The sequence below is a fragment of the Bombina bombina genome, chromosome 4, assembly GCF_027579735.1.
Source record: "Bombina bombina isolate aBomBom1 chromosome 4, aBomBom1.pri, whole genome shotgun sequence".
Classification (NCBI taxonomy): Eukaryota; Metazoa; Chordata; class Amphibia; order Anura; family Bombinatoridae; genus Bombina; species Bombina bombina.
Window position 1 is genome coordinate 172,485,381 of NC_069502.1, and position 27,268 is coordinate 172,512,648.

At 41.1% G+C, this 27,268-nt stretch overlaps 1 protein-coding gene across 2 annotated transcripts in view; it reads left to right on the plus strand.

Annotated features, from left to right (window-relative positions):
• The window catches only part of ADAM17 (ADAM metallopeptidase domain 17), a 306,921-nt gene that overhangs the window by 153,523 nt on the left and 126,130 nt on the right, over positions 1-27,268 (plus strand). For both annotated transcript variants that reach the window (XM_053709701.1, XM_053709702.1), the window contains 2 exons: positions 1,033-1,166; positions 9,075-9,161. In XM_053709701.1, coding sequence (XP_053565676.1) covers positions 1,033-1,166; positions 9,075-9,161 — 221 coding nt within the window. The remainder of the gene's footprint in view (positions 1-1,032; positions 1,167-9,074; positions 9,162-27,268) is intronic.

Genomic DNA, 27,268 nt, shown 5'->3' on the forward strand with positions numbered 1-27,268 from the left:
TTTAATATAATCTCATTTGGTGGCCAAAAAGTGGCAAGAAATATGCCAAAATGGGCCTAGATCAATACCTTGGATTGTCTACTAAAAATAAATATATTGTTTTTATACAAAAAGAAAAAAATAACTATTTCTGTTTAAATGAAGTTTTTCTCTGAAATTCCCAGTACTGAAGAGGTTAATCCCCTCCTTTTAGAATACCTGTGTAATGTGTAGTATCCTGCTTTGCTTGCTGATCTCTGCTATTTGCAACCCTCAACAGTTTGATCCAGCTTTGTTCATACAATTTGTTGCAGCTTCCTTGTTTACCATGTACTGGACTGTATTTTTGTAACCAGAGGACTCCTGCATTTTTACTGTGAGCATTGCCTGCTTGCTGCCAAGTGTTGTTGCTTTATCCTGCAGCTATTGATCAGATTTTGTATAAATACAAAATAGGTATCTGACAGAATGCCTGATGAAATAGCCCAAGCTAGGGCTGAGAAACGCGTTGCATTTTAAACCATTGTTTGTTAATGTTTTTAATATTTTGTTTTTGATACAAGCTTTGGTTTACCTTCATCTATAGCAGTTACAATCACTGCTACTGACTTCCCACTAACTTTTGAGTGCAGTAGGATCCCCCTGCATTGACCTACTTACACCTGCATAGGGTTAGCTGGTACACCCTAAGTTACTAGCCTGCACCTACCAGTACATAAGTGTACTTGGGCTAAATGTGAGTACCCACTTGGCTATACATGTAATCATTTGTGATTCAGCATATTGACTCACACATGAGGCACCCCTCTTGTCTCCTGTTTTTCATCTGAATTTGCACAATTGCTGGACAGACATGAAGAAGCCAAACATCTAAAACACGGGTCCCTTTATTCACATCACGGTCACTCATAATTTTTCAAGCAGTATAAGCTGAAACAAGATTTATTTATCTGGATGGCTCCTAGTATTGGCCAAATAAGCTCATGTGTAAAATTATGTGTTTCATACCCTAATGTAAACTAACTGGTTCTCTTGCACCTCATCCCAAAACAGGATATTTACATCGTGAGAAGAGGCAGAAAGAACCAGACCCACTTAGGAACACTTGCAAGATGCTAGTCGTAGCTGATCATCGTTTCTTTAAATATATGGGACGTGGAGAAGAGAGTACTACTATCAATTACTTGGTATGTAGCGATTCATCTCATTTCATCAGATTTTTATTACCAGTCTTATTTCTCTTATTTTGAGAGCTCTAGAAAAATTAAGACTGCAAAATGATCAGTTGCTCTATTTTTTTACTATTTACAGGTATGTGTTTATAGAATAAAACAAAAATGTTTATTTTACTCAAACTACTGACATTTCTCCCAAATTCATAATAAAAATATTGTCATTTATAACCACATTTATTTGCATAAAATGAAAACTGGTCAAAATAACAAAATAGATGCAGTGTTTTCAGACCTCGAATAAGGCAAAGAAAAAAGTTCATATTCATTTTTAAAAACAAAACTGTTTTATCTGATTTTCATTTACCGCTTCTATGCGTCTTGGCATGCTCTTCACCACTCTTTCAAATTGTTGTCGGGTGACTGTTACTTCTGGCGCAAATATTCAAGGAGCTCAGCTTTGTTTGATGGCTTGTGACCATCCATCTTCCTCTTGATCACATTCCTGAGGTTTTCAATGAGGTTCAGATATGGAGATTGGGCTGGCTATGACAGGGTGTTCATCTGGTGGTCCTCCATCCACACCTTGATTGACCTGGCTGTGTGGTATGGAGCATTATCCTGCTGGAAAAAAAACAGCGCAGTGCAGAAAAATAAAAGTTTTCTTCCAGGATAATCTTGTACGTAGCTTGATTCATGCATCATTCACAAAGATTCCAGCCTTGCTGAAGCAGCCCCAGATAATCACTGATCCTCCACCAAATTTCACAGTGGGTGTGAGACACTGTGGCTTGTAGGCCTTCCCAGGTCTCAGTTCAACCATCAAACTACCAGGTGTTTGGCAAAGCTGAATATTTAACCTAGAATAAGGCAGATTTATCTTTGTGAAGGACGCATGAATCAAACCACCAGATCAACACCCTGTCATAGCCAGCCCAATCTCCAGATCTGAAGCCTATTGACAACCTGTGGAAGATGGATGGTCACAAGCCATCAAACAAAGCTAAACTACACATACACACACCTAAGACATATCGCAAGTGAGCCACACAAACCTTTTGTTTTCCCAGTGCATATAAAAGCGATATGCTAATTAGCTCATATGCTAATTTCTAAGACCATGAAGTACGCCTCTTATCTCAGCACATTTTGACAGTTTTTCACAGTTAGACAATGTTAGTTCATGTGTGCCATATAGATAACATTGTGCTCACTCCTGTGGATTCAGCAATGATTTGCTAAAATGCTAATCTGTCAAAATAACTGAGATAAGGGGGAAGTCTGCAGAGGCTTAGATACAACGTAATTACAGAGGTAAAAAGTGTATTAATATAAAAAGTGTTGGTTATGCAATAGTGGGGAATTTGGTGATAAATGGATTATGTATCTTTTTAAACAATAAACATTTTCAAGTAGACTGGACCTTTTTTAAATTACATGGATAAAGGATGACATTTTAAACAACTTTCCAATCTATTTCTATTAACAGTTTTACTCAGTTCTCTTGGTATCCTTTGTGAGCATGCACGTTTTTAGTCATCTGGCAGTAGTGTTTGCAACAATATTTATAGCAAATTTTTATACAGATACTACTGCTATAAAATGCTAAAGACACATGCACGTTCCTAAGCCCCCCTATGTTTAATCTTCAACAAAGGACAGTCATAGAACAAATCAAATTGTATTATAGAAGTTAATTGGAAAGTTATTACATTGCATATCTGTATACTGTATCTGAATCATGAAAGTTTTAAATGTGACTTTACAGTCCCTTTAACATCTAACTAAAAATAATTATGCAACAGAAATTTTGCCAATGGATATAACCTTATCGGTAAATCATCAAAAAATAAATTCTATACCCACCTGCGGGAAACGAGGAATGTGAGATGAGGAACGGAAAGAGAGAAATAAAAATAAGAATTTAAAGTCTCTATATTCAAACCCACATCAGCTTCCACCCATGTAGACCAATCATCCCAGTACATTATAGCTTGCAATTGGTGGATACCCCTTTCCATTTAGGCCATATAAAGCATTTTATTATTAATTAAAACTAAATAACATGTTTCATGACCAGTATCCTTTCTTTCATGTAATTAGCAAGAGTCCATGAGCTAGTGACGTATGGGATATACATTCCTACCAGGAGGGGCAAAGTTTCCCAAACCTCAAAATGCCTATAAATACACCCCTCACCACACCCACAATTCAGTTTTACAAACTTTGCCTCCCATGGAGGTGGTGAAGTAAGTTTGTGCTCGATTCTACGTTGATATGCGCTTCGCAGCAGGCTGAAACCCGGTTTTCCTCTCAGAGTGTAGTGAATGTCAAAGGGATGTGAAGAGAGTATTTCCTATTTGAATACCATGGTCTTCCTCTAGGGGATCTATTTCATAGGTTATCTGTTATCGTCATAGAGATTTCTTCTCCTACCTCCCTTTTCAGATCGACAGTATACTCTTATATACCATTACCTCTACTGATTCTCGTTTCAGTACTGGTTTGGCTATCTACTATATGTAGATGAGTGTCTTAGGGTAAGTAAGTCTTATTTCTATTTATGACACTCAAAGCTATGGTTGGGCACTTTATATGTAAAGTTCTAAATATATGTGTTTAAACTTATATTTGCCATGATTCAGGATAATCAGTATTCCTTCATTCAGACTGTCAGTTTCATTTTTTTGGGAAAATACATATAAATTTTATTTTTCTTACCTTAAAATTTTCAATTGACTTTTTTTCAAAAATTGCGGGCTCGCGGGTGCAGAAAATGCTTCTATTTATTGCGTCATTCTTGGCACGAGACTTTTTTTGGTGCAAAAATGTCGTCATAGTTGGCGCCGGAAGTTTTCACGTATGTGTATTGCGGACGTTTTTTTGGCGCCAAAAAATATGGGCGTCATACTTTTTTTTTTTTCACATTATTTCAGTCTCATTTTATTGTTGCTTCTCGTTTTCTAGAGGCTTGTTTCATTTTGCATTTTTTCCTATTCCTGAAACTGTCTTTTAAGGAATTTGATAATTTTGCTTTATATGTTGTTTTTTTCTTTTACATATTGCAAGATGTCACTACCTGACCCTGGATCAGAATCTACTTCTGGAAAAGCGCTGCCTGATGTCGGTTCTACCAAAGCTAAGTGCATTTGTTGTAAACTTTTGGTAACTGTTCCTCCGGGTAGGTTAGTGTGTTAGTTGTCATGATAAGCTATCAAACGCAGATAGCATTTCCATTAGTAATAATCCATTACCTGTTGTTGTTCCTTCAACATCTAATGTTCAGGATGTTCCTATTAATGTTAAAGAATTTGTTTCTAATTCTATTTGGAAGGCTCTGTCTGTTATTCCTCCTTCTAGTAAACGTAAGTGGTCTTTTAAAACTTCACATATTTCAGATGAATTTTTAAATGACCGCCATCATTCTGACTTATCTATTTCTTATGAGGATCTATCTGGTTCAGAAGATTCTGCCTCAGATATTGACACTGATAAATCTTCATATTTGTTTAAGATGGAGTTTATTCGTTCTTTACTTAAAGAAGTGTTTATTGCATTAGATATGGAGGAGTCTAGTCCTCTTGATATTAAAACTAATAAGCGTTTAAATTCAGTTTTTAAACCTCATGTAGTTATTCCAGAAGTTTTTCCAGTTCCTGATGCTATTTCAGAAGTAATTTCTAGGGAATGGAATAGTCTGGGTACTTCATTTACTCCTTCTCCAAGGTTTAAGAAATTGTACCCTTTGCCATCTGATAGATTAGAGTTTTGGGAGAAAATCCCCAAAGTTGATGGGGCTATCTCTACTCTTGCTAAACGTACTACTATTCCTACGGCAGATAGTACTTCGTTTAAGGATCCTTTAGATAGGAAGCTTGAATCCTTTCTAAGGAAGGCTTATTTATGTTCAGGTAATCTTCTTAGACCTGCTATTTCTTTGGCTGATGTTGCTGCAGCTTCAACTTTCTGGTTGGAGGCTTTAGCGCAACAAGTGTCAGACCATAATGCTTATAGCATTGTTAAACTCCTTCTACATGCTAATAACTTTATTTGTGATGCCATTTTCGATATCATTAGAATTGATGTCAGGTATATGTCTTTAGCTATTTTAGCCAGAAGAGCTTTATGGCTTAAGTCTTGGAATGCAGATATGACTTCTAAGTCAACTTTGCTTTCTCTTTCTTTCCAAGGTAATAAATTATTTGGTTCTCAGACTCAATAATTTCAACTGTTACTGGGGGGAAGGGAGCCTTTTTACCTCAGGATAAATAATCTAAAGGTAAATATAGGGCTGCTAATCGTTTTCGTTCCTTTCGTCAGAATAAGGAACAAAAGCCTGACCCTTCCTCTAAAGGAACAGTTTCCGTTTGGAAACCTTCTCCAGTCTGGAATAAATCCAAGCCTTTTAGAAAATCAAAACCAGCTCCCAAATCCGCATGAAGGTGCGGCCCTCATTCCAGCACAGCTGGTAGGGGGCAGGTTACGATTTTTCAAAGATGTTTGGATCAATTCGATTCAAAGTCTTTGGATTCAGAACATTGTTTCACAAGGGTACAGAATAGGTTTCAAGGTAAGACCGCCTGTGAGAAGATTCTTTCTTTCTCGCATTCCAGTAAACCCAGTAAAGGCTCAAGCGTTTCTGAAATGTGTTTCAGATCTGGAGTCAGCTGGGGTAATTGTGCCAGTTCCAGTTCTGGAACAGGGCCTGGGGTTTTATTCAAATCTGTTCATTGTTCCAAAGAAAGAGAATTCTTTCAGACCAGTTCTGGATCTAAAAATATTGAATCGTTATGTAAGGATACCAATATTCAAGATGGTGACTATAAGGACTATTCTGCCTTTTGTTCAGCAAGGGCATTATATGTCCACAATAGACTTACAGGATGCATATCTTCATATTCCAATTCATCCGGACCATTATCATTTCCTGAGATTCTCTTTTCTAGACAAGCATTACCAGTTTGTTGCTCTTCCTTTTGGCCTAGCAACAGCTCCAAGGATCTTTTCGAAGGTTCTCGGTGCCCTTCTTTCTGTAATCAGGGAGCAGGGTATTGTGGTATTTCCTTATTTGGACGATATCTTGGTACTTGCTCAGTCTTTACATTCTGCAGAATCTCACACGAATCAACTTGTGTTGTTTCTTCAAAGACATGGTTGGAGGATCAATTTACCAAAGAGTTCCTTGATTCCTCAGACAAGGGTAACCTTTTTGGGTTTCCAAATAGATTCAGTGTCCATGACTTTGTCTCTAACAGAAAAGAGACGTCTGAAATTGGGTTCAGCTTGTCGAAACCTTCAGTCTCAATCTTTCCCTTCGGTAGCTTTGTGCATGGAAATTTTAGGTCTCATGACTGCTGCATCGGACGCAATCCCTTTTGCTCGTTTTCACATGAGATCTCTCCAGTTTTGTATGCTGAACCAACGGTGCAGGGATTATACAAAGATATCACAATTAATTTCCTTGAATCCCAATGTTCGTTCTTCTCTGACTTGGTGGTTAGATCACCATCGTTTAGTTCAAGGGGCCTCTTTTGTTCGTCCAACCTGGACTGTGATCTCAACAGATGCGAGTCTTTCAGGTTGGGGAGCTGTATGGGGATCTCTGACACACAGGGGGTTTGGGAATCTCAGGAGGCGAGATTACCAATCAAAATTTTGGAACTCCGTGCGATTTTCAGAGCTCTTCAGTTCTGGCCTCTTCTGAAGAGAGACTCGTTTATTTGTTTTCAGACAGACAATGTCACAACCGTGGCATATGTCAATCATCAAGGGGGGACTCACAGTCCTCAGGCTATGAAAGAAGTATCTCGGATACTTGTATGGGCGGAATCCAGCTCCTGTCTCATTTCTGCAGTTCGCATCCCAGGTATAGACAATTGGGAAGCGGATTATCTGAGTCGCCAGACGTTACATCCGGGCGAATGGTCCCTTCACCCAGAGGTATTTCTTCAGATTGTTCAAATCTGGGTGCTTCCAGAAATAGATCTGATGGCCTCTCATCTAAACAAGAAACTTCCCAGGTATCTGTCCAGATCCAGGGATCCTCAGGCGGAAGCGGTGGACGCGTTGTCACTTCCTTGGAATTGTCAACCTGCTTATATCTTTCCGCCTCTAGTTCTTCTTCCAAAAGTGATTTCCAAAATCCTAATGGAGCGTTAGTTTGTATTGCTGGTGGCTCCAGCATGGCCACACATGTTTTGGTATGCGGATCTCGTTCGAATTGCAAGTTGCCAACCTTGGACACTTCCGTTAAGGCCAGACCTTCTGTCTCCTAGCCCATTTTTCCATGAGGATCTCAAATCATTAAATTTGAAGGTATGGAGATTGAACGCTTAATACTTAGTCATAGTGGTTTCTCTGACTCAGTGATTAATACTATGTTACAAGCTCGTAAATCTGTGTCTAGAAAGATCTATTACCAAGTCTGGAAGATTTACATTTCTTGGTGTTCTTCACATAAATTCTCTTGGCATTCTTTTAGAATTCCTAGAATTTTACAATTTCTTCAAGATGGTTTGGATAAGGGTTTGTCTGCAAGTTCCTTGAAAGGACAAATCTCTGCTCTTTCTGTACTTTTTCACAGAAAGATTGCTAATCATCCTGATATTCATGGTTTTGTACAGACTTTGGTTCGTATCAAGCCTGTCTTTAAGTCAATTTCTCCTCCTTGGAGTCTCAATTTGGTTCTGAGGGCTTTACCGGCTCCTCCGTTTGAACCAATGCATTCTCTGGATATTAAATTACTTTCCTGGAAAGTTTTGTTCCTTTTGGCCATCTCTTCTGCTAGAAGAGTTTCTGAGTTATCTGCTCTTTCTTGTGAATCTCCTTTTCTGATTTTTCATCAGGATATGGCGGTGTTGCGGACTTCATTTAATTTTTTACCTAAAGTTGTGAATTCTAACAACATTAGTAGAGAAATTGTTGTCCCTTCATTGTGTCCTAATCCTAAGAATTCTCTGGAGAGATCTTTACATTCTTTTGATGTAGTAAGAGCTTTGAAATATTATGTTGAAGCTACTAAAGATTTCAGGAAGACTTCTAATCTATTTGTTATCTTTTCTGGTTCTAGGAAAGGTCAGAAGGCTTCTGTCATTTCTTTGGCGTCTTGGTTAAAGTCTTTGATTCATCATGCTTATGTGGAGTCGGGTAAATCCCCGCCTCAAAGGATTACAGCTCATTCTACTAGGTCAGTTTCTACTTCCTGGGCTTTTAGGAATGAAGCTTCTGTTGATTAGATTTGCAAAGCAGCAACTTGGTCTTCTTTGCATACTTTTACTAAATTCTACCGTATTGATGTTTTCTCTTCTTCTGAAGCAGTTTTTGGTAGAAAAGTACTTCAGGCAGCTGTTTCAGTTTGATTCTTCTGCTTATAATTTCAGTTTTTTTTCATTATAAGATTAAAACTTTTTGATTTGGGTTGTGGATTATTTTTTCAGCGGAAATGACTGTCTTTATTTTATCCCTCCCTCTCTAGTGACTCTTGCGTGGAAGTTCCACATCTTGGGTATCTGCTATCCCATACGTCACTAGCTCATGGACTCCATGAGGCCCACCCTTTTTGTGGTGGTTATAATTTTTTTGTATAAAGCACAATTTTTCCAATTCCTTATTTTTTTATGCTTTCGCTCCTTTCTTATCACCCCACTTCTTGGCTATTCGTTAAACTGAATTGTGGGTGTGGTGAGGGGTGTATTTATAGGCATTTTGAGGTTTGGGAAACTTTGCCCCTCCTGGTAGGATTGTATATCCCATACGTCACTAGCTCATGGACTCTTGCTAATATGAAATAAATGAATTTATCAGGTAAGTTCTTACATAAATTATGTTTTTTCCTGTGGACACCAAGCCCTTTGCCTGTTTTCATAAACCGTTTAGGAGCAAAGCGTTTTGCTGATTAATAAATGTTGTTTTCTCTTGCTGCAGATAGAGTTGATTGACAGAGTGGACGATATCTACAGAAACACATCCTGGGATTCCCAATGGAAAGGATATGGTGTACAGATAGAGCAGGTAGTGTAATCCTATGAACATGTGGTAATCACTTGCTACTTTTATGTTTTAAGTGACATCCAATAAAGTGTAATAAGAACAAGTTTATAAAAAGAGGTCACAGCATCTTTCACAGTAAATTAGTGCAAAAATGACTAATACACATAGTTTCTCTTGTTAAGTGTATCCAGTCCACAGATCATCCATTACTTGTGGGATATTCTCCTTCCCAACAGGAAGTTGCAAGAGGATCACCCACAGCAGAGCTGCTATATAGCTCCTCCCCTCACTTCCATACCCAGTCATTCTCTTGCAACTCTCAACTAAGATGGAGGTCGTAAGAGGACTGTGGTGTTTTATACTTTATACTAGTTTATTTCTTCAATCAAAAGTTTGTTATTTTTAAATGGTACCGGAGTGTACTGTTTATCTCAGGCAGTATTTAGAAGAAGAATCTGCCTGCGTTTTCTATGATCTTAGCAGAAGTAACTAAGATCCTTTGCTGTTCTCACATATTCTGAGGAGTGAGGTAACTTCAGAAGGGGAATAGCGGGCAGGTTTCCTGCAATAAGGTATGTGCAGTTAAATATTTTTCTAGGGATGGAATTTGCTAGAAAATACTGCTGATACCGAAGTAATGTAAGTAAAGCCTTAAATGCAGTGATAGCGACTGGTATCAGGCTTATTAATAGAGATACATACTCTTATAAAAGTGTATTTTAAAACGTTTGCTGGCATGTTTAATCGTTTTTTACATATGTTTGTTGATAAAACTTATTGGGGCCTAGTTTTTTCCACATGGCTGGCTTGAATTTTGCCTAGAAACAGTTCCCTGAGGCTTCCCACTGTTGTAATATGAGTGGGAGGGGCCTATTTTGGCGTTTTTTTGCACAGCAAAAATTACAGACACAGACATCCAGCTTCTTCCTGCATGATCCAGGACTTCTCTGAAGGGCTCAAAATGCTTCAAAAGTCGTATTGAGGGAAATAAAAAGCCACAGTAGAGCTGTGGCAGTTGTTGTGACTGTTTAAAAAACGTTTTTGTCATTTGTTATTCCGTTTTTGGTATTAAGGGGTTAATCATCCATTTGCAAGTGGGTGCAATGCTCTGCTAACTTATTACATACACTGTAAATATTTCGTTAGTGTAACTGCATTTTTTCACTGTTATTTCAAAATTTGGGAAAATTTGTGTTTCTTAAAGGCGTAGTAACGTTTTTTATATTGCTTGTAAACTTGTTTTAAAGTGTTTCCCAAGCTTGCTAGTCTCATTGCTAGTCTGTTTAAACATGTCTGACACAGAGGAACCTACTTGTTCATTATGTTTGAAAGCCATGGTGGAGCCCCATAGGAGAATGTGTACTAAATGTATTGATTTCACCTTAAACAGTAAAGATCAGTCTTTATCTATAAAAGAATTATCACCAGAGGGTTCTGTCGAGGGGGAAGTTATGCCGACTAACTCTCCCCACGTGTCAGACCCTTCGCCTCCCGCTCAGGGGACGCACGCTAATATGGCGCCAATTACATCAGGGACGCCCATAGCGATTACCTTGCAGGACATGGCTGCAATCATGAATAATACCCTGTCAGAGGTATTATCTAGATTGCTTGAATTAAGAGGCAAATGCGATAGCTCTGGGGTTAGGAGAGATACAGAGCGCGCAAATGCTGTTAGAGCCATGTCTGATACTGCGTCACAGTATGCAGAACATGAGGACGGAGAGCTTCAGTCTGTGGGTGACATCTCTGACTCGGGGAAACCTGATTCAGAGATTTCTAATTTTAAATTTAAGCTTGAGAACCTCCGTGTATTGCTTGGGGAGGTATTAGCTGCTCTGAATGACTGTAACACAGTTGCAATTCCAGAGAAATTGTGTAGGCTGGATAGATACTATGCGGTGCCGGTGTGTACTGACGTTTTTCCTATACCTAAAAGGCTTGCAGAAATTATTAGCAAGGAGTGGGATAGACCCGGTGTGCCCTTTTCCCCACCTCCTATATTTAGAATTTTTTTTCCAATAGACGCCACTACACGGGACTTATGGCAGACGGTCCCTAAGGTGGAGGGAGCAGTTTCTACTTTAGCAAAGCGTACCACTATCCCGGTTGAGGACAGTTGTGCTTTTTCAGATCCAATGGATAAAAAATTGGAGGGTTACCTTAAGAAAATGTTTATTCAACAAGGTTTTATTTTACAGCCCCTTGCATGCATTGCGCCTGTCACTGCTGCGGCGGCATTCTGGTTTGAGGCCCTGGAAGAGGCCATCCAGACAGCTCCATTGAATGAAATTGACAAGCTTAGAATGCTTAAGCTAGCTAACTCATTTGTTTCTGATGCCATTGTTCATTTGACTAAACTAACGGCTAAGAATTCCGGATTCGCCATCCAGGCGCGTAGGGCGCTATGGCTTAAATCCTGGTCAGCTGACATGACTTCAAAGTCTAAATTACTCAACATTCCTTTCAAGGGGCAGACCTTATTCGGGCCTGGCTTGAAGGAAATTATTGCTGACATTACTGGAGGCAAGGGTCATACCCTTCCTCAGGACAGAGCCAAATCAAAGGCCAAACAGTCTAATTTTCGTGCCTTTCGAAATTTCAAGGCAGGAGCAACATCAACTTCCTCCGCTTCAAAACAAGAGGGAACTGTTGCTCATTCCAGACAGGCCTGGAAACCTAACCAGTCCTGGAACAAGGGCAAGTAGGCCAGGAAGCCTGCTGCTGCCCCCAAGACAGCATGAAGGAACGGCCCCCTATCCGGAAACGGATCTAGTGGGGGGCAGACTTTCTCTCTTCGCCCAGGCGTGGGCAAGAGATGTTCAGGATCCCTGGGCGTTGGAGATCATATCTCAGGGATATCTTCTGGACTTCAAAGCTTCTCCTCCACAAGGGAGATTTCATCTTTCAAGGTTATCATCAAACCAGATAAAGAAAGAGGCATTCCTAAGCTGTGTGCAAGACCTCCTAGTAATGGGAGTGATCCATCCAGTTCCACGGACGGAACAAGCACAGGGATTTTATTCAAATCTGTTTGTGGTTCCCAAGAAAGAGGGAACCGTCAGACCAATCTTGGATCTAAAGATCTTAAACAAATTCCTCAGAGTTCCATCATTCAAAATGGAAACTATTCGGACCATCCTACCCATGATCCAAGAGGGTCAGTACATGACCACAGTGGCCTTAAAGGATGCCTACCTTCACATTACCAATTTGTAGCTCTTCCCTTCGGGTTGGCCACTGCCCCGAGAATTTTTACAAAGGTTCTGGGCTCACTTCTGGCGGTTCTAAGACCGCGAGGCATAGCGGTGGCTCCGTATCTAGACGACATCCTGATACAGGCTTCAAGCTTTCAAATTGCCAAGTCTCATACAGAGATAGTTCTGGCATTTCTGAGGTCGCATGGGTGGAAAGTGAACGTGGAAAAGAGTTCTCTATCACCACTCACAAGAGTCTCCTTCTGTAGAGATGAAAATTTACCTGACGGAGTCCAGGTTATCAAAACTTCTAAATGCTTGCCGTGTCCTTCATTCCATTCCACGCCCGTCAGTGGCTCAGTGCATGGAAGTAATCGGCTTAATGGTAGCGGCAATGGACATAGTGCCGTTTGCGCGCCTGCATCTCAGACCGCTGCAATTATGCATGCTAAGTCAGTGGAATGGGGATTACTCCCCATGTCCCCTCTACTAAATCTGGATCAAGAGACCAGAGATTCTCTTCTCGGGTCCATCTGTCCAAGGGTATGACCTTTCGCAGGCCAGATTGGACAATTGTAACAGATGCCAGCCTTCTAGGTTGGGGCGCAGTCTGGAACTCCCTGAAGGCTCAGGGATCGTGGACTCAGGAGGAGAAACTCCTCCCAATAAATATTCTGGAGTTAAGAGCAATATTCAATGCTCTTCTAGCTTGGCCTCAGCAACACTGAGGTTCATCAGATTTCAGTCGGACAACATCACGACTGTGGCTTACATCAACCATCAAGGGGGAACCAGGAGTTCCCTAGCGATGTCAGAAGTCTCAAAGATAATTCGCTGGGTAGAGTCTCACTCTTGCCACCTGTCAGCGATCCACATCCCAGGCGTAGAGAACTGGGAGGCGGATTTTCTAAGTCAGACTTTTCATCCGGGGGAGTGGGAACTCCAACCGGAGGTGTTTGCTCAACTGGTCCATCGTTGGGGCAAACCAGAACTGGATCTCATGGCGTCTCGCCAGAACGCCAAGCTTCCTTGTTACGGATCCAGGTCCAGGGACCTGGGAGCAACGCTGATAGATGTTCTAGCAGCTCCTTGGTTCTTCAACCTGGCCTATGTGTTTCCACCGTTTCCTCTGCTCCCTCGACTGATTTCCAAAATCAAACAGGAGAGAGCATCGGTGATTCTGGCCACGCAGGACCTGGTATGCAGACTTAGTGGACATGTCATCTCTTCCACCATGGACTCTGCCTCTGAGGCAGGACCTTCTAATACAAGGTCCTTTCAATCATCCAAATCTACTTTCTCTGAGACTGACTGCATGGAGATTGAACGCTTGATTCTATCAAGGCGTGGCTTCTCCGAGTCAGTCATTGATACCTTAATACAGGCTCGGAAGCCTGTCACCAGGAAAATCTACCATAAGATATGGCGTAAATATCTTTATTGGTGTCAATCCAAGAGTTACTCATGGAGTAAGGTTAGGATTCCTAGGATATTGTCCTTTCTCCAAGAGGGTTTGGACAAAGGCTTATCAGCTAGTTCTTTAAAAGGACAGATCTCTGCTCTGTCTATTCTTTTGCACAAGCGTCTGGCAGAAGTTCCAGACGTCCAGGCATTTTGTCAGGCTTTGGTTAGGATTAAGCCTGTGTTTAAAACTGTTGCTCCCCCGTGGAGCTTAAACTTGGTTCTTAAAGTTCTTCAGGGAGTTCCGTTTGAACCCCTTCATTCCAGTGATATTAAACTTTTATCTTGGAAAGTTCTGTTTTTGATGGCTATTTCCTCGGCTCGAAGAGTCTCTGAGTTATCTGCCTTACATTGTGATTCTCCTTATCTGATTTTTCATTCAGACAAGGTAGTTCTGCGTACCAAACCTGGGTTTTTACCTAAGGTGGTTTCTAACAGGAATATCAATCAAGAGATTGTTGTTCCATCATTGTGTCCTAAGCCTTCTTCAAAGAAGGAACGTCTTTTGCATAATCTGGACGTAGTCCGTGCCTTGAAGTTTTACTTACAGGCTACTAAAGATTTTCGTCAAACATCTGCCCTGTTTGTCGTTTACTCTGGACAGAGGAGAGGTCAAAAAGCTTCGGCAACCTCTCTCTCCTTTTGGCTTCGGAGCATAATACGCTTAGCCTATGAGAATGCTGGACAGCAGCCCCCTGAAAGGATTACAGCTCATTCCACTAGAGCTGTGGCTTCCACCTGGGCCTTTAAAAATGAGGCCTCTGTTGAGCAGATTTGCAAGGCTGTGACTTGGTCTTCGCTTCACACCTTTTCAAAATTTTACAAATTTGACACTTTTGCTTCTTCGGAGGCTGTTTTTGGGAGAAAGGCAGTGGTTCCTTCCGTTTAAGTTCCTGCCTTGCCCCTCCCATCATCCGTTTACTTTAGCTTTGGTATTGGTATCCCACAAGTAATGGATGATCCGTGGACTGGATACACTTAACAAGAGAAAACATAATTTATGCTTACCTGATAAATTTATTTCTCTTGTAGTGTATCCAGTCCACGGCCCGCCCTGTCCTTTTAAGGCAGGTCTAAATTTTTATTAAACTACAGTCACCACTGCACCCTATGGTTTCTCCTTTCTCGTCTTGTTTCGGTCGAATGACTGGATATGGCAGTGAGGGGAGGAGCTATATAGCAGCTCTGCTGTGGGTGATCCTCTTGCAACTTCCTGTTGGGAAGGAGAATATCCCACAAGTAATGGATGATCCGTGGACTGGATACACTACAAGAGAAATAAATTTATCAGGTAAGCATAAATTATGTTTTTATTATTGATACAGTTTATACACTAATTTAATATGGTTAGCAGTTTATGAACATGTGAGATTACACATCGCAACTAATATTGCTATTATGTATGCATATTAAATGTAGATATATATAAAAAAGTTGTTTGATATACTATTAGTGTTATAAATAAAAAAAAAGGACAAAGGCAGCATGTCTATTATATTTTATTTTTCATTTATTAATAAAGCTGTATTTTTTTCAGAATGGCTTCATCCATATATATATATACAAGGAGCTGTAGATGAGTATCCCAATGTCTAATGTTGTATTTTTACATTTACATACAAACGATTATGTTTTTTATTCTGTTCACCTGTTGTCCACAACCGAAGTAAAATTAGAAAATGCAGACAAGCCAATTAGCCTGAGTAGTCAACATGACGTTTTCCCTTGAGGTACTGCAATTGGTCCTAATTTCTGTGCATATTTCTGATTGGACAGAAAGTGTGTATAACGGCTGAACAGTTAACCCCTTACTATCCCTGACGAAGTGCTGTTGCAGCACGAAACATGTTGGAGTGTGTGATGTTGGGCTATTAGGCTGACCTCGCTTATGGCTGTGATATAGGTTGAATCTCTGTGAAAACTCACAGCACTTTTAATGCATATCCAATAAAGTAAATCTTTTTACTTTCTACTATTCTCGGCCCATTTCATGCTGGACTCTTTCCACCTGTGTGGAAGCTTTCTACTCATATATTATGGGATTTCCGAAAATACAGTAACTGGCTAAAGGTAGAATATTGGATTAACACAGTCCTAAAAATATCTCCTTTTACTTTTTCCAAACATAGTATAGTCCTCCTCTTTCCTCACAATATCGTCCTGCCCTATAATAAACTTATTAACTCTTTCATTTTGTGCATAAGAAGCCTCATCTTCCATAAGTGGAAAGATAAGGCAATACCGAAATTCACAGAATTTATGAGTTTTATTAAAAAGCAATGCATAATTGAACAGAGAGATACAGATACCAATGTAGAATCACAAGTGTGCTCTTTTTGGGGGAAATGGTCAATCTTAATTAAATCACTTTCTAAGGAAGAACATGATATCATGATATTTCCAATTAGAAATACAGACTTAGTCTTACTTGGAGTATGGTAGATCTCATAGATGGTATGTTAAGGAGAGAGAGGGGACATTTTCTACTTTTTTTTTTTTTTTTCTTGAGGTTTTGTTTTATAAAAGGGAATTCAAATAGAAAGTACAATTTTTTTTATTTTCAGTTTAAGTGTAACACAGATTTTAAGGCATTATGAACTACTTGTATTAACAGTTCTATGAGGCTGATTATAATATTTTGTGTTTCCCTTTTTTTGCCTTCAAAGGAATTTAAAAAAAAATAAAAAATCTAGATTCTCTGAGGCTGACTGCGTGTAGATTGAACGCTTAGTCTAGCCAACAGAGGGTTTTCTGAGAGAGTTATTGATACTCTCATTCAAGCTTGTAAGCCGGTTAACCGTCGCATCTATCATAAGGTGTGGAGAACCTACTTATTCTGGTGTGAAGAGCGTGGATATCCTTGGCATAAAGTTAAGGTTGCCAGGATTCAGATATTTCTTCAGGATGGTCTGGAGAAGGGTCTTTCGGCCAGTTCCCTGAGGGGTCTGATTTCGGCCTTATCTGTTTTACTGCACAAGAGACTTTCTGAGCTTCCAGATGTCCAGTCCTTTGTTAAGGCTCTGATTAGGATCAGACCTGTGTTCAGATCTTCTGCTCTCCCTTGGAGTCTGAATCTGATTCTTCAAGTTTTGCAAGGGGCTCCGTTTGAGCCTATGCATGAAATCAATATTAGGTTGTTGTCCTGGAAAGTTTTCTTTCTGCTGGCTATTGCTTCAGCGCGCAGAGTATCTGAGATTGCCGCCTTACAATGTGATCCTCCTTATCTGATGTTCCATTCGGATAAGGCTGTCCTGCGTACTATGTTAGGGTTTCTCCCTAAAGTCGTGTCAGACTGCAACATGGCTTTCCTCCATACTAAGTTAGGGTTTCTCCCTAAAGTCGTGTCAGACCGCAACTTCAATCAAGAGATTGTGTTCCCTTCATTGTGTCCTAATCCTTCCTCTTCGAAGAAACATTTGCTTCATAATTTGGATATGGTTCTCACCTTAAAGTTTTTTATCTTCAAGCTACTAAGGATTTTAGACAAGCTTCTTCCTTATTTGTGGCATACTCTGGGAAGCGTAAGGGCCAGAAGGTCTCTTCGACTTCCTTATCTTTTTTGTTTAAAACTTATTTGTGGTTGAGTCTAATCCGCTTAGCCTATGAGACTGCGGGTCATAGACCTCCTCAGAGAATTATGGCTCGTTCTACTAGAGTGGCTTCCTCTTGGGCCTTTAAGAATGAGGCCTCTATGGAGCAGATTTGTAAGGCAGCCACTTGGTCATCCTTGCACACTTTTTCTAAATTTTACAAGTTTGATGTTTTTCCTTCAGCTGAAGCAACCTTGGGGAAAAGGTATTGCAGGCTGTGGTGCTCTCAGATTAGGATCCGCCTCTCTTTTGTCCATCCCGTTATCATTCAGTGTCTTCTAGAGCTTGGGTATGTTTCCCAACAGTAAGGAATGATGCCGTGGACTCTCCTTGTATTAAGAAGGAAAACATAAATTATTATGCTTAGCAGATAATTTAATTTTCTTCTGCACAAGGAGAGTCCACGGCCCCCGTCCATATTTTCAGATGGGCGGCCCCCTAAATTATAATTTTCTTCTGGCACCTTTTATACCCTGATATTTCTCCTTCTGTTCCTTGTTCCCTCGGCAGAATTACTGGGGGATAGGGGAAGTGGGAGAGGTTGGCTGTGGTGTATTTGCCTCCTCCTGGTGGCCAGGTTCAGTATTTCCCAACTGTAAGGAATGATGCCGTGGACTCTCCTTGTACAGAAGGAAATTAAATTATCTGGTAAGCATAATTTGTTTTTTATAGCAGGTAAATTGCAAGTGCCCCTTACATATAGAGAAAGGGTAAAAGATAACAGTTTTACTGTAGAATACAATTAAGCTTAGTAACGCAGCACATGATTTATCAAGCCCTTCTCCTCTCTTCGACTACACGTACTCGCAAGAGAGCCTGCAGTCATCAGACTTCCTACCCTCTTATCCACCTCTTAGGTGGAGAATTTCAATCTCCCTGATCTCGTTCAACCAGTGAGATTGACAGCTCCTCCCCGTGCAGGATTGGCCATGCAAAATAGCGCTCAAGTGTAATGTTAAATTCGGGCAGCGGATTGATGCATGCCAGAAGGGAGCTGGTGCGAATATTGTACGCCCCTATCCACCCTTGATAAATCAAGCCCAATGTGTTTACCAACTGCAGATTTTATAGCTAGCTTTAAAAAGAGTTCTAAACATTTTTAGTTTTTGCAGGTATAATGCAAAACGTTAATTGTTCTAATTTTATTTGTTCAGCTGTCAAATTAATTAAATTCAAACTTATAGGTCACTGGAGATCTGAGAAAGGCAAACTCAGTGGACTTGTCTATCTTCAGTCCAAAGTACTCTGCAAAGTACATAGCAGCAAGTACAGAATAAATAAAAACATTTAATTTTGTTGATTTGTAAAAATTACATTTTTTTTGCAGATTGTTAACCTACCCCTGAAACGCTTCAATGTGTTTAACTTATCTTTTTCTGTGACCAAGTAAGGATAGAAATAAATGATCTCTGGGAATGAACAGACAATGCATGTTACAGGGTCAGTTTCAGAACCCTGAAGGATGCGCCACCTTCTGCTTGGCAATGAAAGGATTTTTTAAGCGTTAAATTATAGGAAGTGTTGGGAAAAAAAATGATTGAAAGGAATGTTCGTTTTTTCTTTTGTTTTACTACACATCAATATTTTATGAGGTTTTGTTTAGTGACCCTTTAAATAGTGAACCTAGTACTATAGGATGGCAAGCGTATCTGCTCCAGTTACTGAACAACCTGTGTGGTTAAGGGATCGAGGAGGACCCAGATGGCATACCAAAAATGGTAGATAGGAGACGTCCTTGGCAGAAAGTAGAGCAAGTAATGAACAGAAGGTAGAAAACTTTGGCGGTTGACATGAACAAATGACAATATGGGAAGATAGTGAAAGACAGAAAGTGGATGTAGAAGGGAGAAAGCTAAGATTTCTCCAACATAGGTGTGTCCGGTCCACGGCGTCATCCTTACTTGTGGGATATTCTCTTCCCCAACAGGAAATGGCAAAGAGCCCAGCAAAGCTGGTCACATGATCCCTCCTAGGCTCCGCCTACCCCAGTCATTCTCTTTGCCGTTGTACAGGCAACATCTCCACGGAGATGGCTTAGAGTTTTTTAGTGTTTAACTGTAGTTTTTATTATTCAATCAAGAGTTTGTTATTTTGAAATAGTGCTGGTATGTACTATTTACTCAGAAACAGAAAAGAGATGAAGATTTCTGTTTGTATGAGGAAAATGATTTTAGCAACCGTCACTAAAATCCATGGCTGTTCCACACAGGACTGTTGAGAGCAATTAACTTCAGTTGGGGGAACAGTGAGCAGTCTCTTGCTGCTTGAGGTATGACACATTCTAACAAGACGATGTAATGCTGGAAGCTGTCATTTTCCCTCTGGGATCCGGTAAGCCATGTTTATTAAGATCGTAAATAAGGGCTTCACAAGGGCTTATTAAGACTGTAGACTTTTTCTGGGCTAAATCGATTCATTATTAACACATATTTAGCCTTGAGGAATCATTTAATCTGGGTATTTTGATATAATAATATCGGCAGGCACTGTTTTAGACACCTTATTCTTTAGGGGCTTTCCCAAATCATAGGCAGAGCCTCATTTTCGCGCCGGTGTTGCGCACTTGTTTTTGAGAGGCATGACATGCAGTCGCATGTGAGAGGAGCTCTGATACTTAGAAAAGACTTTCTGAAGGCGTCATTTGGTATCGTATTCCCCTTTGGGCTTGGTTGGGTCTCAGCAAAGCAGATACCAGGGACTGTAAAGGGGTTAAAGTTAAAAACGGCTCCGGTTCCGTTATTTTAAGGGTTAAAGCTTCCAAATTTGGTGTGCAATACTTTTAAGGCTTTAAGACACTGTGGTGAAAATTTGGTGAATTTTGAACAATTCCTTCATGTTTTTTCGCAATTGCAGTAATAAAGTGTGTTCAGTTTAAAATTTAAAGTGACAGTAACGGTTTTATTTTAAAACGTTTTTTGTACTTTGTTATCAAGTTTATGCCTGTTTAACATGTCTGAACTACCAGATAGACTGTGTTCTGAATGTGGGGAAGCCAGAATTCCTATTCATTTAAATAAATGTGATTTATGTGACAATGACAATGATGCCCAAGATGATTCCTCAAGTGAGGGGAGTAAGCATGGTACTGCATCATTCCCTCCTTCGTCTACACGAGTCTTGCCCACTCAGGAGGCCCCTAGTACATCTAGCGCGCCAATACTCCTTACTATGCAACAATTAACGGCTGTAATGGATAATTCTGTCAAAAACATTTTAGCCAAAATGAACACTTATCAGCGTAAGCGCGACTGCTCTGTTTTAGATACTGAAGAGCATGACGACGCTGATAATAATGGTTCTGAAGGGCCCCTAACCCAGTCTGATGGGGCCAGGGAGGTTTTGTCTGAGGGAGAAATTACTGATTCAGGGAACATTTCTCAACATGCTGAACCTGATGTGATTACATTTAAATTTAAGTTGGAACATCTCCGCATTCTGCTTAAGGAGGTATTATCCACTCTGGATGATTGTGACAAGTTGGTCATCCCAGAGAAAAAATATATCTGTTGGTGTGAATCTAAAGGATTCCCTTGGGACAAGGTTAAGATTCCTAAGATTCTATCCTTCCTTCAAGAAGGATTGGAAAAAGGATTATCTGCAAGTTCCCTGAAGGGACAGATTTCTGCCTTGTCTGTGTTACTTCACAAAAAGCTGGCAGCTGTGCCAGATGTTCAAGCCTTTGTTCAGGCTCTGGTTAGAATTAAGCCTGTTTACAAACCTTTGACTCCTCCTTGGAGTCTCAATTTAGTTCTTTCAGTTCTTCAGGGGGTTCCGTTTGAACCCTTACATTCCGTTGATATTAAGTTATTATCTTGGAAAGTTTTGTTTTTAGTTGCAATTTCTTCTGCTAGAAGAGTTTCAGAATTATCTGCTCTGCAGTGTTCTCCTCCTTATCTGGTGTTCCATGCAGATAAGGTGGTTTTACGTACTAAACCTGGTTTTCTTCCAAAAGTTGTTTTTAACAAAAACATTAACCAGGAGATTATCGTACCTTCTCTGTGTCCGAAACCAGTTTCAAAGAAGGAACGTTTGTTGCACAATTTGGATGTTGTTCGCGCTCTAAAATTCTATTTAGATGCTACAAAGGATTTTAGACAAACATCTTCCTTGTTTGTTGTTTATTCCGGTAAAAGGAGAGGTCAAAAAGCAACTTCTACCTCTCTCTCTTTTTGGATTAAAAGCATCATCAGATTGGCTTACGAGACTGCCGGACGGCAGCCTCCCGAAAGAATCACAGCTCATTCCACTAGGGCTGTGGCTTCCACATGGGCCTTCAAGAACGAGGCTTCTGTTGATCAGATATGTAGGGCAGCGACTTGGTCTTCACTGCACACTTTTACCAAATTTTACAAGTTTGATACTTTTGCTTCTTCTGAGGCTATTTTTGGGAGAAAGGTTTTGCAAGCCGTGGTGCCTTCCATTTAGGTGACCTGATTTGCTCCCTCCCTTCATCCGTGTCCTAAAGCTTTGGTATTGGTTCCCACAAGTAAGGATGACGCCGTGGACCGGACACACCTATGTTGGAGAAAACAGAATTTATGTTTACCTGATAAATTACTTTCTCCAACGGTGTGTCCGGTCCACGGCCCGCCCTGGTTTTTTTAATCAGGTCTGATAATTTATTTTCTTTAACTACAGTCACCACGGTACCATATGGTTTCTCCTATGCAAATATTCCTCCTTAACGTCGGTCGAATGACTGGGGTAGGCGGAGCCTAGGAGGGATCATGTGACCAGCTTTGCTGGGCTCTTTGCCATTTCCTGTTGGGGAAGAGAATATCCCACAAGTAAGGATGACGCCGTGGACCGGACACACCGTTGGAGAAAGTAATTTATCAGGTAAACATAAATTCTGTTTTTAAACAGGAGACTTAAAGTGCCATAAAACATGTTGATCAGTGCATATACTAAAAGGGGCAAATTAAGTAATATAGTTTGCACAAAAAAAGTTTAAAAATTGCTGGCAAGTATTTTAAAATAATTTTTCAAAAATAAGCAAAATTAGTTGCATAGCCATGCTGAAACAAGAAGAAGAAAAACAGGAGCGCACAAACGCATCCAAGTGTAGATCAACGTTACTCTTTTAATATTGGTCTTGAAAAAAGAATGACACTAACACTATGTAAAATATAAAACGGCACGATAAACACAGTAAAACTACGGCAAACCCGCTTCAGTGTCCTCTCCCAGCCGAACCGAGCATTCAGTCAGCGTATCCAGCACCAGATGAATAGGGTGTGTGTCCCAAGTTAAGCCAATCCGGTTATTCTCAGTCGCTTAAAAGTTCTTTCATTGGCTACGAGGTGGGGGGGGGGGTGTCGGCAAACCATACTCATGTGATCCATAGCACGTTGAAGATTTTACTCCGTCGTTGCGGCTTGTACTGTTATCAAATGTCCATATGACAACTAAATAACAACTGGGTATGACAAATCCTGATGCGGGTAATATGCTAAAAACACTGATCCTCAGCCCACGTACTTGCCAGATACTGACACTACTGTGGCCTCACCGGATTTAATAATTAACAATAATTCACTTTCTCCACACTCTACGTAAGTTTCGTTCCTGCACTGGAACTTTTTCACTCTTGAAAAAGTTCCAGTGCAGGAACGAAACGTACGTAGAGTGTGGAGAAAGTGAATTATTGGTAATTATTAGATCCGGTGAGGCCACAGTAGTGTCAGTATCTGGCAAGTACATTGGCTGAGGATCAGTGTTTTTAGCATATTACCAGCATCAGGATTTGTCATACCCAGTTCTTACTTAGTTGTCATATGGACATTTGATATCAGTACAAGCCGCAACGACAGAGTAAAATCTTCAACGTGCTATGGATCACATGAGTATGGTTTGCTGACACACACCCCCACCTCGTAGCCAATGAAAGAACTTGAAAGCGACTGAGGATAACCGGATTGGCTTATTGGCAAGAGTCCATGAGCTAGTGACGTATGGGATATACAATCCTACCAGGAGTGGCAAAGTTTTCCAAACCTCAAAATGCCTATAAATACACCCCCCCACCACACCCACAATTCAGTTTAACGAATAGCCAAGAAGTGGGGTGATAAGAAAGGAGAGAAAGCATCAACAAGGAATTGGAATAATTGTGCTTTTGTCAGGGTGCCAGGAATCAGACTGAGACGAGAAGTGCAAAAATAATCACACCTTTATTAATAGCAAAAAATAATAAAAAGTCCACAAGTTAAATAACAAGCCAGGAATCAAAACCAGAGCTGGTAGTCAGACAAACAGAGTCAGGAGCCAAAGCGAATAGTCAGACGAGCCGGAATCAGGAACAAGGAAGGACATCAGGCAGCCAGGTAATACACAGGAACTCTCACAAACAGGTCTGAGACAACGCAAAGGCAAAGCATACTGAACAGAGGCCCTTTAAATAATAAGTGATGACATCACAATTCTGAGACTGCATCCTGTCTGACATGGATGATGCACACCAGTCTGGCCATAAAAGGAAGTGCAGGAATTGAGCAGCATCCCCCACAATGCACCATTGTCAGGAAGAGAGGTGAGTAAAATGGCTGCCAGCAGCCCATGGCAAACACAACAGGGAAAAAACCCTGACTGTACCCTCCCCTCAACGACCCCTCCCCTGCGGGAGGACAAAAGGCTTATTGGGGAAACGGGCATGGAAGGCACGGAGGAGGGCGGGAGCATGAACATCAGAGGAGGGAACCCAAGAACACTCCTCCGGACCGTAGCCTCTCCAGTGAACCAAATACTGTACACGGACCAAATACTGTAGGACGGGGACGAGGCAACACAGTGGTAAACCGATTACAAACCAATGGTTTCAAGAGGGAGACATGAAAAACATTGGAGATGCGTAGGCCACAGGATTAACCCGTTGGAGTATTCGAAAAAGGAACAACATAACGGGGAGCCAATTTATTGGAAGGCACACGAAGGTTCAAGTTGTGGGAGGACAGCCAAACTCTCTCACCAATCTGGTAGGAAGGTGCGGGCAGACGCCTACGATCAGCCTGGAACTTTTGGCGCTGCATAGAACGATGAAGGCAATCCTGAATCTGCACCCACGTGGAACGGAGTTGCCGGAGATGCTCCTCCAAAGCCGGAATACCCTGAGACATGAAAGAATCGGGCAACAAGGATGGTTGAAACCCATAATTCGCCATGAACGGGGATATCTTAGAGGAAGCATTAATAGCACTATTACGAGCAAACTCTGCCCAAGGTAACAGTTCAGACCAATTATTGTGGTTATCTGAGACATAGCAACGGAGGAACTGTTCCAGAGCTTGATTAGACCGTTCCGCAGCCCCATTGGATTGAGGGTGATATGCAGAGGAGAAGGAAAGCTGGATCCCCATTTTAGCACAAAAGGAACGCCAAAATCTGGAGACTAACTGGCTACCCCGGTCCGACACTATCTCCTTGGGTAACCCATGTAAACGGAAGACCTCCCGGGCAAAAATTGAAGCAAGCTCCTGAGCGGTAGGCAGCTTCATCAAGGGAATGCAATGTGACATTTTAGAAAAACGGTCAACCACCATAAGGATAACAGTATTGCCATTGGAAACAGGGAGCTCGACAATGAAGTCCATGGAAAGATGTGTCCAAGGACGCTCACCATTAGCAATAGGTTGAAGACCCCCACAGGAAGACGTCAAGGAGTCTTATTCTGTGCACAAACTGAGCAGGAGGCAACATATGCAGCAACATCAGAATGAAGACCTGGCCACCAGAATTGTCGAGTGACAGACTAAATCATTTGGTTCTTGACTGGGTGACCTGTGGCTTTAGGATAGTGGTAAGTGTGCAAAAGTTTAGTTCGAAGATTCTCAGGAACAAAACACTTACCATTAGGTTTCTCAGGAGGTGCATTGGTTTGTGCAGCCAGGATCTCCTCCCCCAAGGGAGAAGTTAAATTAGTACGTATGGTAGCCAAAATATGGTTAGGAGGTATAACAGGAGTAGGTACAGACTCCTCCTTGGACAGAGGTGAAAATTGTCGAGAGAGGGCGTCAGCCCTAACATTCTTACTACCAGGCAGGTAGGAGACCACATAATTAAACAGAGACAAAAATAGCGCCCATCTGGCCTGTCGGGCGACAAACGTTTTGCTTCAGATAGATAAGTTAAATTCTTGTAGTCCGTAATAATGAGCACTGGCACGCTAGTACCCTCGAAGATGCCTCCATTCCAGTGCCAAAATTATGGCCAGTAATTCCCTGTCGCCAATTTCATAATTGCACTCCGCTGGAGACAATTTCTTAGAGAAGAAACTACACGGATGCAAGGAAACGTCAGGTGTAGGACGTTGAGACAAGAGGGCACCTACTCCAGTCTCAGACGCATCTACCTCAAGAACGAAAAACAGGACAGGGTTAGGATGAGCCAGAACTGGAGCGGCAGCAAAGGCAGTCTTAAGACTATCAAAGGCCTTAATGGCAGTAGGTGACCAATGGAGTGAATCATTCTCTTTACGGGTCATGTCTGTGATAGGTTTGACCAAGGAAGAAATGTTTTTAATAAACTTTCTATAGTAATTGGCGAACCCCAAAAAACGTTGAATAGACCGAAGACCAACTGGGCGAGGCCACTGCAGAGCTGCAGATAACTTGTCAGGATCCATGGAGAACCCTGCAACGGAGATAACATAACCTAGGAAGGTTACTTGAGTCTGATGGAACTCACATTTCTCGAGTTTACAAAACAGGCCGTTTTCACGTAGTCTCTGAAGAACCCGTGTAACATCAGAACGATGAGCCTCAAGTGTGGGTGAGTGTATGAGGATGACGTCTAAGTACACCACAACACACTGTTGCAACATATCTCGTAGGACATCATTAATAAATTCCTGAAAAACAGCAGGAGCTTTATATAGGCCAAAGGGCATTACAAGATACTCATAATGCCCGCACCTGGTAGGCATAGGTGCAGCAGCGGAAACAGGAGAAGCCATAACTTTCGGGACACTTTGGTCCAAATGTGCAGTGCGAGTCAGCAGGGTTTGCAGGGCTAGTGCAAATTGATCCAAGCGATGATCCTGTACATCCATTGTGGAAATGATGGCAGGTAAAGGTGGATTATTAGCACCATCAGGATTCATGGCCTTTGCGTAATGTCAGGGTGCCAGGAATCAGACTGAGACGAGAAGTGCAAAAATAATCACACCTTTATTAATATCAAAAAATAAAAAAAATCCACAAGTCAAATAACAAGCCAGGAATCAAAACCAGAGCTGGTAGTCAGACGAGCCGAGTCAGGAGCCAAATCGAATAGTCAGACGAGCCGGAATCAGGAACAAGGAAAACAGCAGAGTCAGGAACAAGCCAGGGATCAGGAACCAGAAAGGACGTCAGGCAGCCAGGTAATACACAGGAGCTCTCACAAACAGGTCTGAGACAACGCAAAGGCAAAGCATACTGAACAGAGGCCCTTTAAATAATAAGTGATGACATCACAATTCTGAGACTGCATCCTGTCTCACATGGATGATGCACACCTGTCTGGCCATAAAAAGAAGTGCAGGAATTGAGCAGCATCCCCCACAATGCACCATTGTCAGGAAGAGAGGTGAGTAAAATGGCTGCCAGCAGCACATGGCAAACACAACAGGGAAAAAACCCTGACAGCTTTATACAAAAAAATCATAACCACCATAAAAAGGGTGGGTCTCATGGACTCTTGCCAATATGAAAGAAATGAATTTATCAGGTAAATTCTTACATAAATTAGGTTTTCTTTCATGTAATTGGCAAGAGTCCATGAGCTAGTGACGTATGGGATAGCAAATACCCAAGATGTGGAACTCCACGCAAGAGTCACTAGAGAGGGAGGGATAAAAATAAAGACAGCCAATTCCACTGAAAAATTAATCCACAACCCAAAT